The 12,505-nt window shown below is 52.6% G+C and overlaps 1 protein-coding gene across 1 annotated transcript in view; it reads right to left on the minus strand.

Annotated features, from left to right (window-relative positions):
• Nucleotides 1–12,505, minus strand: part of WNT9A (Wnt family member 9A) — a 58,475-nt gene that overhangs the window by 9,717 nt on the left and 36,253 nt on the right. The window contains exons 2-3 of the mRNA XM_038128753.1: nucleotides 8,994–9,253; nucleotides 3,609–3,871 (exon numbers count right to left, since the gene is read on the minus strand). Of these exons, the coding sequence (XP_037984681.1) occupies nucleotides 3,609–3,871; nucleotides 8,994–9,253 (523 nt within the window). The remainder of the gene's footprint in view (nucleotides 1–3,608; nucleotides 3,872–8,993; nucleotides 9,254–12,505) is intronic.

The raw sequence follows: 12,505 nt of genomic DNA on the forward strand, positions 1-12,505 counted from the left end.
AGACCCCTCGAAAAGAATGGCTGAATGAGGGAGAGTAGATCTGGCAAAGGAAGGGAAATTGCTTTTTTAATAAGTGGTCTATTCAGAGCTCCTGCTTTTCAATAAAGAGAAGGCTGGAGAAGTCCTGGTCTAATTACCTCATCCTCACACTAGACAAGCTCACCCTTTCATTAACCACTGAGGTCATATCATATAACTTGGTGAGCCACCACGGGCACAACATGTTCAGTGATTATTTCACTGGTGGCAGCAGAATTACAGGCAGCCCATCAAGGTTGTAAAAAGCAGAAGTAAAATCATAATTAAATGAGAACGTCTACCAAGAGACACTAAAACTAGGCGGGATAGGATCATGTCACCCTCGCAGAAATACAGGGATTGTTTGCTGGTGTGACACCATGGAGAAACTGGTGTGGTGACCAGGAGGGGAGAGGGTTGCTTGCCAAATTAGTCAGTCCAGCACAGGTCCTTTTTTTTTGCCGGGTCTCAAGGGACTATTTGTATGTTTTGCCATGGTTGGGAGTAATTAGATGGGGAAAATGACACGTAAAGAATCAGTGAGAGACCACCAACCTTGTGCTGTATCATTCGTAGAGGCTTCTCCACTCCCTCAGCGAACACACACATCCACACACTGCAAGAACTCCAGCTCTGAACTGCTCAGCTCCAAAATGGCACAAATCAAGGCTGTCTGCACCCCTATACTGCCTTTGATCCACCCCAAATCGAATCCAGATGAGTTATTGTTCCAATAACCATGCTAGGTTAGTCCAAAGTGGTTTCAGACTGCTGCAGTCACTGGGTGAGCAAACCCTACTTGACAGTGGCAGTCTTTATGGCAGGAGTTGGTTGGTGAGCAGCTTCTTTGAAGACACAGAAAACATGCTGAGAATCATCTTTAACTCACTATCTTCCTCAAGGAAAATATCCACAAACTCAGCAAGGAATGCAGTAGTGCTCTCAGCCTCCATCCTCTCATCCCTGCACTTGCAGTGGGAACAGGAGGAAGAACAGAGATCAAACCTGATATTAATCCACACCTGAAAGCAAGCAGTGCCAAAGACAACCCATCCACCCCATCAAGAGGGTCAGACTGGTTCCAATATTCTGGAATCTGAAGCAAGCACTGCAAGTTTTGACTTTGTTGTCACAAAGCCAGCCTGGGTCCTCATCTCTGATCAGCATCTTAGTGACACTGAGTTGTGCCAGGGGTTTAGGGTCATATATCCTGCCCATACAGATGTGTGTTCTCCGGATCTTCTACCACCACCCTCCTGAAAGCTTCCTCCTCAACATTCCCTCCTTCTCTGCCTGGCTCCATGGTGGTGCTGTGAGCCTGGTGGGCTGCTTGGCTTGGCTTTCAACCACGCCATGGCACAATGCATTATTATATCCAGCAGCACAAACAGAGGAATCATTTCAACTGCTGCCGCAAACAGGCAAAGGAAAGCTGTCACACAGCAATCCCAACTCGACAGACACGTTGTGGGTGGACGAAAATAGGAACACTGGATCACTGACCTGCAGCAAAGGTCTGTGACTTGGATTGCCAGGAGGGCTCTCGGTGTCGGGACAACCGTCACAACTGTTACTCAGCTGTTTAGCTGCAGATATCACACTGTGAAACCACTGCCAGTGGCCAGAGTCCCACTGTGCCAAGGGAAGTGGAGGCAGAGGATGCTGGAGAGTCCTGCATCTTCCCCTGGGAGCTAACTCACAAGGATCAGGACACAGAAGGGAAGGTTCAACCTCTCCCGCTCATCCTTGGAGTTCGTTTAGCTCAGAGTCATGCAGTGTAGAGCACAGATGATAATTAAGGACACAAATCCTAAATCCAAGAGTGGCCTCAGCCATACGGACATCCTGACTGCAGCTCCTGGGATTGGGAACACTGGGAGATGGGCCAAACCCATCTGGGAGGTTTTTAGCCCTGCCACTGTTGGTGGATATTCCTGGAGCTACAAGGACTTGCCAGTGGCAGCTAAAGTCACATCCTTGGAGGTTTTGATGAGAATGTATTGTGTGACTCTGGAATGAGAGGAGAGCCAGGACATCTCACAGAAACATCCAGCATGGAATCACAGCCTCCATGGGCCACCTTCTCCACTGCCATCCCATCTGCTACACACTCAACTCCAAAAGATGGGACAGAGCAACCAACACAAGGATTGAGACAAGTTCTGTCATCCTGCAAAGGCTGTTTCACACGTCAAAGAGCTGCCACAGGAGTTCAGAGACACTGAGCCCTTTAATCCAGAGCAGGAAAGCTGTCAGCCAAAACCAGACACCAGCTAAATCCAGGATATTTCTAATCCTGATCTCAGCGCTGTCTAGGAGCATCTGGTAGTGGGGAGAGGGGGAGACACTCTGCTGGCCAGCCCTGGCTGGTGGCATTCCCCGATGCCCCAATTCCGTCGCGAGGAATGACATTTTATACATAGACACAGCAACAACTGAGCTGGGGTGGCCATTCCTAGAATGCACAACTGGCTGGGCTGCATTTGCCTGGGAAACTGGAGACCCAGGTCCCCCATCCCAGCCCCAAGCCCGCATCCAATCACACAGACAATAACAAGGCTCGAGGGCTATTTCTGGCCTTGCAGTATGTCCCCCTTGGAGGTTGGTGCAATGAAACACTGATCCTAAGCACCTGTGCTGGCCAATCTGAGGGATTTTCGTGTTGGAGCAACTCTAGGCTAGGTACAGCCAAGCATATTATGGGAGAAGGTGGAAAGCCTCTTCCTTTTCCCCTTGCTGGGATGACCCAGCACTCAGAGACACTTTGTCCTTTACATCTGTCACGGAAAATGCTGAGCTGGAAGGGACCCACAGGGATCATCGAGTCCAAATCCTGGCCCTGCACGGGACAAACCCAGAAATCACACCATGTGCCCCAGAGCATTATCCAAATGCTTCCTGAACTCTGGCAGTCCTGCAGGGAGGCCCCTAGGCAGCCTCAGAGGAGGTGTAAAGAGCAGGAAGAAAGGATAAAGATGGGAAAAGTATAAAAAGGGGCTCTAAAACCAAGCACCGTCTCCCGCTCCAGGTGACACAGGAGGTTTCTGTGCTCTAGGTGACACAGAAGGTTTCTGCCAGAAGACAAAACTGAAGGGACTATTGGGTCTGAGGTCAGCCAGAAATTAATCCCTCCACCCTGGTTCCCTGCCAGCTGTCTCTCCAGCCAGTTTTAAAGCCAAGCAGATGCTACACTGTCCATGCTCTACTGAACTGCTGCAAGAGAAGTGTCCCTCAAGGATGTGTTGTGGCAGCATAAAACCCCACCTCACGTAAGCCTGAGGAACCTGTCTTTCCATCCCTTTGTGGTGTGAAACACTCTCCTCCATGTGGGAAACCAGAATCTTTGTCTCCACCTCATATTTCCTAAACCTGGCCAGTCCCATTTCTTTCCCTCTGGTCCCTCTCCGATGGTTTTGCACAGTAAAAACCAGGGCATAATCCCACAACTCACACTTCTCCCCTCCAGGAGCAGCACCACTCCATCCATTTCACATCCAACACTCCTATTCCACACCCAAGAGCAGCATTATTCCCCCCAAAACCCCACAGCAGCGTGACCCCCCCAAAACCCCGCGGCGCCTTCAACGCACCTTCATGCCCACCAGGTTGTTGTGGAAGTCCACCCTGGCTCGCAGGTCCTTGTTGGGCTTCCTCCCCAGGAACTCCTTGACGAACTTGTTGCTGTACTTGAGGTTGTCCCCACAGCCTCCCCACTGCCAGGCCTCCCTGTTCTCCAGGTCGGGGGCCTCGTCGCAGGTGCAGCGCTCCATGCGCCCCGCGCTGCACGCCTTGGCCATGGCGTGGGTCAGCCCCGCCGAGGAGATGGCGTACAGGAAGGCTGTCTCCTTAAAACCTGCAGGGACAGGAGGGAGAGGCTCTAACTGCAGCTTAAAGAAAGGAAAAAAAAACACAGGAAATGGAGGTAAAACCTATCGGGAGAAGAGTGTGAGTTGTGTCACCGAGTAATAGAGTGGTAAGGTTGGAAGGGACCATGCTGGGGCATCTGGTGGCACCTCGCTGCTCCAGCAGGGCCATCCCACAGGAGGGCTCAGGATTACATCCAGACCACTCTGGAATACCCCCAGGGAAGGAGACATCACACCAGTGCTCAGTCACTGCCCAGGAAAGAAGTTCTTCCTCAAGTTCGGGTAGAATTTCCTGGGCACCAGTTCCTGCCCGTTCCTCCTGGGGCACTGCTGGGCACCTCTGGGAAAAGCCTAAAGCCAAAAAGCCAAAAGCTTTGATACCCTCAAAGCATGGCAAGCTCTACTTGCATCACTGACGGTGAACAGGGCACAGGGGAGGGCAAGGAATGATGGACAGAGGTGGCACAAGCTAGGATTCAGGAATCCAGATGGAATCTGGCCAGCTCGGTGGCTGTCACTCTGTGTCACTCACAGGCTCTGCCTGAAAATGGAAAGAGTTGAGCAAGAGTTGCCTCATCCCTGGAAGCGTCCAAGACCAGGCTGGACAGGGTTTGGAGCAGCTTGGTCTACTGGAATGTGTCCCTCCCCATGGCAGGGGGTGGAACTGGATGAGCTTTGAGGTCCCCTCAAAGCTTTGACTCCATGAAGAGTTGGACAGGACATGGAGGTACCACTGCTGCTACCAAGGGGACACCAAACTGCAGGAACCCAGCACAGACTTCCAATCCTCCTCACTCTTCCCTCTCCTCCTGAATCAAATCACTGGGTCCTACTCCAGACTGGCAGAATTGTTGACAGATGACACCTGAGGGCTGGGAAGCAGGAGATGTGCCACCCAACACAGCACCTCACTCAAAAAAAAACCAGTTTACACCTCAAACCTCCCATGCACAGCCTTCCTTTGCACCCCCACACTCACCTGCAGGGATGTGACAGCATCCACACCCCCAACAGGCAAATGACACCCAGAGGGACCCAGGGTTTCAATCCAAATTATAAAAGCCAGAAATAAAAAGCAAACATGGCAGTATTTATAGCACCCATTCTCCAGCTATGGAAGCTGTAAACGACTGCATATTTGAGATGCAATTCCAGAACAGCTTTGGATGGGGCTCAAGAAATCCCCCACTCAAAAATAACACAAGTGGATGGTGACAGTAGTGGATATATCTGTGAGCTGGTGTGTCAACCAAGGACATGCAGAGACACTGCCAGGTCATTTTTGGAACTGTTCCTTGGGAGGTTCATGACAGTCCAAGCAAACTCATGTGGCCATTCCCAGAGTCTGCCTTCCCAAAACACTCCCAGGAGCAGGAAGACTGATGAAAATCCACCCCAGGAGACTGAGCCTTGGTCCTCTCAAGGGTTCTGAGGTTCTACTTCCTCCCAGATTGTGGTAGGAATTACCCAATCATTCTACTGCTCACCTGGAAAAGGAGAACAGGAACCTTTTCCTCACTAGAAACAATATTAAAATAAAAAAGGTTCAACTCTACACCCACTAAGGACACCACAAAGAGTGGAGAGAGTTAAAATAACAAATTTTGTTTTCTTCCTGAAGTCAGACCGTCTCCTCTGACAGCCCAAAAACACCTTCAGCACTGCAAATACTCCACTGGAGGTGGCGAGAGAATTCTTAACTCACACGACAAAAACTCATGGGTACCCAGATGACTCCTCTGGGTAGAAATTGCCAAGCATCTCTCATCCTTTGTAAACCACGTTTTTTCACTGAAATGCTTTGTTTTTCCTAGGTCACACCCCAGGTCAGACTGCCCACATGCCTGTCAGAGGGATACCACTACCAAAACCAGATGTTCCCAGGTCTCTGTGCTCCTGGATTGCAGAACTCTTGCCACAGCTACACAGAATGAAGAGGCACCAGTGTCAAACAGAGAATCCTCAATGGGATGGGGAGCGCAAACCCTGCCCTGGAGGTCTGAGCCTGCAATCACGGCGTGGTTTGGGTTGGAAGGGACCCTGAGATCCATCCTGTCCTGGGCAGGGACACCTTCCACTATGCCAGGTCGCTCCAAACCCCATCCAAGCTGGCCTTGCACACTTAGCTCCCAGCCATCAGCCTTAATTGATTAATTAGGCAGCCCCAGCTCTCCACCCTGCTCGAAGCGCGCTGAATTCGGAGCGGTCGTGGAATCCCAGCAGAAAGTCAGCGCCGTGCGACCACAAGGCATTCCAGACCTGACAGAAAGCCAGGAGGAACAGCTCATCTGCCAGCTTCTCCCTTTCCACCAGCTTTGTCCCGACTCCTCCCGTTCTCCACCACTGAGAGCTTCCCGAATTCCCTGCGCCCATCAGCACGGGGATCATCTCACAGCTCCCAACGAGCTCCATGTGACATTTGGCTCTGGCCAGATTTTAAAGCCATCTCCACCACGCACTATTTGATTGCACCAAGATATTTTGTAACAAGATAATGAGCTTTAAATCAATGCAGGCATTCTAAGCCCCAGTGCATTGACAGTCTGCCGGGCCTGGCTATCCAGTTTCAGCCATTTCCAAAATTGTGCACGAGTATCCAAAGAGGATAACGAGTCCCTTAAACAATCCCCTGTTATTTTAAGAAACGGGGCTGCATCAGCCCAAGCTGCAAACCAGCAGCCAGGGCTGGTCTGGTGACCAAAGTGTAAAAAAGTTTCTCTCCCCACAGAGGGAAAAACTTTTAAGTGAAAAAAGTGGGTTTTTTTCCCCTTTCTCCTTTCTCCTTGCAAAGTCCTGGAGGAGGAGAAGCAAGCCCTCAGCGATGGATTTGGAAAGCTGTGTCCTAGTGGGTGATGCATGCCAGCCTTTGCCCTGGGGTACCACTTGCTGCAATGCTGAGCCAGGAACCAGCAGCTCCTGGAGGAGGAGGAAGATTTACGGAGCACTGTGTTACTGCTCAGGAACACCACCTGAAGGATTTACAGCACTGGGGCAGGGCAGAGATGCTGCAGGGATATAAACCACGGCAGAATGAGACAGCAGCAGAGCCCTGCGGCCCTCAGAGCTCTCATTCATCACCCAGATCCCTGACAAGGGCTGCGATGGGAGGGTCTCTGTGGGGTTTTAACTCCGGGCTGCCCCGCAGTGCCCCTCGGCAGGGCTGCCCAGTGGACAGGCAGGTCTGAAGGAACGAGCTGTGGCCTCCAGGTGTCAGCATGAGAAAGTGCTTGGCTTCCCCAAGGCACCACTAATCCAGGGACTCCTCTGGCATGCGGGGATATTTTTAAATGTCTTGCAGCTCTGGCCGGACCTCTTGGGTTTCATAAGGACTTTCCTTGTTTCCACCAGTCAGTGACAGTGCATTAGTTAAGCCCTGGTGCTTCTGAATTACTCCTCCTCACTAATTAGCCTTGCAAACCTCTGCTCTTATCTTTACAGACTTCACGCCCTGGCTCTTCCAGGTCCAGGCCCATTGCTGGGTGTGGGGTTTTCTGGAAGTCGCTAAAGCCCTGGAGACCCTCGAACGCTGTCTGTAAAATGGCGCTGCAGCCAGGAAATAAGAACTGGATTTTACTGGGAGGGTGGAAGAAACTGGATTACATGTGGTGGTACAAAGAAAATAACTAAAAATATCACCTTCTCCTCCAATACTCCTAACTTCTGGCCATCTCCACCTGAGCTGCTGGGAAGAGGTGTGGGAATCACCCACTGCTCACACCCATGGCAGTAACAGCACACAGCCATTTGCAGGTTTTGCTCTGTACTGTGACAGGGTTCCCCTTTTCCCCTCTAACAGGACAGCACAGAACAGTCTGGTTTGCCTTATTTCCTTAAAAAAGGCATTTTCTCAACTTCTTTCCTGAGAGACTGGCATAATAAACAGGAGAAATAAACAGGAGAAATAATAAAGAAAGAGGGGACAGCTTTGAGAGCTTCCCAAACCTCTCCTCCAGCAGCAGCTCAATTTCCAGCAGAAATGGGCAGAAAATGTAACTGCTGGCTGCAGAGACCTGCACAAACACCTCCAGCCTCCAAGGAGAGCAGCCAGGGCCAGCAGTGGGAAGCAGGCAGGGCAAGCCCATAAATTACCCCCATTAGCACATTCTTTGCCTGCCCTGCACTTCCAGGGATGAGCTCCAACCGTGCACGCAGCTCATGGGGGACCTCGGGGGACCTTGGGGAAGTACCACCAGCAAAGGATCGCCCAGATTGGCCATTAGGGCAGGAGATGAGTGCAGAGACCCCCGAGACTTACCTGTCTTGAGGAGAACCCCCCAGACTCATCTGTCTTGAGAAGCCCCCTGAGATCCCCCCAGACTCACCTCTCTTGAGGTGCCCCCACACTCACCTCCCCTGAGGAGACCCCCAGATCCCCAGACTCACCTCCCCTGAGGAGACCCCCCAGACCCCCCTCTCTTGAGGAGGCCCCAGACCCTCCAGACTCACCTCCCCTGAGGAGCCCCCAGACCCCAGACTCACCTCTCTTGAGGTGCCCCCACACTCACCTTCCCAGATCCCCCAGACTCACCTCTCTTGAGGAGGCCCCTGAGACCCCCCCAGTCTCACCTCACTTGAGGAGCCCTCCCCAGACTCACGTCTCTTACGAGGCCCCCAGATTCCCCAGGGTCACCTCCTTTGAGGAGCCCCCCAGATGCCCAGACTCACCTCCCTTGAGGAGACCCCCCAGACCCCCCTCTCTTGAGGAGACTCCCCAGACCCCCAGACTCACCTCCCCTGAGGAGCCCCCAGACCCCCAGACTCACCTCCCCTGAGGAGCCCCCAGACCCCCAGACTCACCTCCCTTGAGGAGACCCCCAGATCCCCCAGACTCACCTCCCCTGAGAAGCCCCCAGAGCCCCAGACTCACCTCCCTTGAGGAGGCCCCTGAGACCCCCCCAGTCTCACCTCACTTGAGGAGCCCTCCCCAGACTCACCTCTTTTACGAGGCCCCCAGATTCCCCAGGGTCACCTCCTTTGAGGAGCCCCCTGAGGAGCCCCCAGACTCACCTCTCTTGAGGAGACCCCCAGATCCCCCAGACTCTCCTCTCTTGAGGAGCCCCCAGACCCCAGACTCACCTCTCTTGAGGAGCCCCCAGACCCCAGACTCACCTCTCTTGAGGAGGCTGGCGCGGTAGCGGCCCTCGAGGGTGCAGTTCCAGCGCTCGAAGCGGAACTGGTACTGGCACTCCAGGGCGCTCATGCTGATGGCCTCCATCAGGGTCTCGGCCACGCCGGGGTCGCGCCGGCACATGCGGCGCTGCTTCTTCTCCAGCTTCAGGCGGTCACACACCTTGTAGTGGGCCTTGACGGCCGCCTCCTCCATTTCTGAGGTCAGAGGGAGGATGGTCAGGGGTTCGTTCCCCGTCAGCCTGCCGAGAAACACAGGGGAACCACGGTGAGGGCAGGGAAAACAAAAAATAACTGCAAGAATGCACAGAATGACCAGCTTGGAAGAGACCTTCAAGATCATCGAGTCCAACCCAGCCCCAGCACCTCAACTCAACCCTGGCACCCAGTGCCACATCCAGGCTTTGTTAAACACACCCAGGGATGGTGACTCCACCACCTCCCCAGGCAGCCATTCCAGAACTTTATCACTCTTCCTGGGAAAAGCTTTTCCCTGCTATCCAGCCTGTATTTGCCTTGGTGCAGCTCGAGGCTGTGTGCTCTGGCTGTGTCAGCGCTGCCTGGAGAAAGAGCCCAGCCCCAGCTGAGCACAGGCACCTTTCAGGAGCTGCAGAGAGGGATGAGGGCAGCCCTGAGTCTCCTTTTCTCCAGGCTGAGCATCCCCCAGCTCAGAAATTCTCCCCCGTGAGGGTGGTGAGGCCTTGGCACAGGTTGCTTAGAGAGGCTGTGGTTGCACCGTCCCTGGAAGTGTCCAAGGCCAGGCTGGACACTGAGCAAACTGATCTAGTGAGTGCCATCCCCACCCAGGGCAGGGGCTTGGATCTGGATGGTCTTTAAGGTCCTTACAACCCAAACCATTCTGTGATTCTAAGAAATACAGCCTGTGATAGAAATGGGGTCACTGGTGGGATCAGGATCTCCTGGCTGAGCATCCCTGTGGACTTGATTTTACAGTGAGGCTCCTCATGGCGTGTTTGCAAGGTGGCAGCAGGAAAAAGGTAAGAGGAAATATTTGGGTTTTTGCTCCCTACCAGCTCTCACAGAGTTTGTCTGGACATAAACCCTTGGCCACCTCCACCATAGGACTGTGTTAAAACTGAAAGTGGAAAGAAATCATTTCAGGTGCCTCACTGCATGAACTTGGGGAGCTGGCAGAAATACACGAGCACCACTGTCACTGTCCTGGGCATAAGCAAGAAAACCATTTCAGCACATCAAGCAGAGCCAGAACCCAGCTGGGGAAGGGACAGAGGATGATTTGTCCCATCAAAGCCCAAGAGACACCCTGAGAAGGCACAGAAAGCCACCCTGCCCTCAGCCGAAGAGATCTGACATAAAACCCAGCGAGCCACAGCCCAAGGCTGGAGAGCAGGATACACTTTCAGGAGATGCTGCCAAAAGCTTTTACAAGACAGAACAAGCTCAAAACCTTAAAAAAAAAAAAAAAAACCAAAGAAATTCATGTCCCTTTGCCTCGTCCCCTCCCTCCCCTGCCTTCTCCCAGCACAAGGTCCTTGACTCTACAGTGGGCAACAAAAGATGCCAGAGGACTGTTCCCGGTGTCAAGTGACAGCTGCTGGAAAAGGACCAGGCTGGCATCATCCCCAGGAGCAGAGAGGCTGCAGGAACATCTGCTGGGCTCAGCAGAGCTTTGCTGGCCAGGCTGCTGTGCCCCACTGTCCTGGCTCTGCCCTGCTCCGGCCAGGTGCCAGTCCCCACACTCAATGGGCATCGCTACCCGGGCTCACACAGCACCTGGAGACATTCCCCAGCCAGAAAGGAAGAATGGCTGAAACCCAGAGCTGGGAACACGCTGGAATGTTGCAGTCCTGTGCTGGGAAAATCTGGGGGCTCGGACATCTCCAGTGCTGTGGGAGAACTGGGAAAAACGGGGTGATGGGAATGGGAAGGGAGCTCCCTCACCCCCTTTGCTGAGATGCTGGAAACCCTTGAAAGCCCCACCCGTCCTGCAGGAGCAGTGATTTGCTGGTTTTAATGAGTATTTCTCTCTAATCAGTGGGATGCACCCTGCCAGCAGCACAGGCACTCAGAATGCTTTAACTCCCAAAGCTTGGTGCACAATGGGCATAAAATCCTGACCTGAGTCCCAGCCAGGCACATCCAGTACAGATCCAGTCATGACTGGGGCATTGACGAGGTGATTTAATATCAGATATCTCAGGGAGGGAGCAAAAATGGCTGAGGTGGGATTTTTAGAACAAAGATGGGCAGGCAAATGTTCTCCTTCAGTTACATTCAAAGGTATTGATATCTCCAGAAAAACCCTGCGGTGATAAAAGCACAGAGGGATTTGTGGGAAACGTGGAAAAATATCTTCCCTCAAGTTTTGCTCCCCTCAAAATAATAATAATAATAATAAAAGAATCTGAAAGGCCAAACAGCAAGGTCTATTTGAAGCATATTTTAACCCTTTCATTTCTGGCCTGTCCCAGCTGCTCCTTAAGGAGAGGGGGACATCACCCAGCCCTGGTGCCTCCCAAAACTCAGCCAAAGCTCCCAGGAGGCTCATTCAGGAGAGAGGTGCCTCAGTCTGAGCTTCACTGGAGCAAAGATCTGTAACAAAATCCCCAGGACGTTCATTCCTGGCTTTCCTGGTACGCTAAAGATTCATTCCTGCAAACTTTCATGGCTGGCACAAGAGCCCCTCATCTGGCAAAGGAGAGGGAGAGAGGCATCCAAGCATTTCCTAAGCTTCCTCTCCCCATTTTTTTCTTTCCAGCTGAGCAGGGATTGTTCACCTAAATGGTTTGGTACAAAGCTCCAAGGATCCTGTAGCAGATGGCTCTTGGAGGGAGATGGGAATTGATCCTACAGCCAAGATTTGTGCAGAGGAATTGGTGATTTTCACCCTGTCCCCACCTTCCCCCCTCAGGTGCTTGGCTTTGGGATACTTCAAATTACACTTTCCCACAGATCAGCCTTCCAAAACCGGCTGACAGCAATCATGGATCTCCAACAAAAGTCACCAAAACACACACAAAATAAAGATCCAGATGGTAGGAAATGGGATTCATGGTTCTTCACAGCGCCACAACTCTCCCACAGCTGGTGGAAGAACCACCCGTGTAACACCACGATGAACAGAGATCCGCCCATCACTGCCTGCACTGCTGCTCAGAAGCATCCCTGGAACAAGCCGAGGAGTAAATTGAGGGGAAAAAGGGGTTTTCCCTCACCAGCAAGCAGAAGCTCTGCCAGGTGAAGAGCAGAAGCCACACACACAGACCCACACACCCGTTTTCCCTTCGGGGGCCCTCGGCTCCGCACGCACATTCCAGAGGCCCTGGGAACAGGGGTGAGGTGGCACTTTGCAGAGCGTGGCATCAATAACAAAGCGCAGGCAGAGCCAGGGAGAGCTGCCCCACCTGACACGCTGCTGCATGGAACCCTTCTAATCCCATAAAGCCCTTTTATGCAACCTCGGCTGAGTGAGGTCCTGTAAGGCAACGGTGTCAGTCGGACGCTTTCTCAGC

This window comes from Motacilla alba, chromosome 2 (genome assembly GCF_015832195.1).
Source record: "Motacilla alba alba isolate MOTALB_02 chromosome 2, Motacilla_alba_V1.0_pri, whole genome shotgun sequence".
Lineage (NCBI taxonomy): Eukaryota > Metazoa > Chordata > Aves > Passeriformes > Motacillidae > Motacilla > Motacilla alba.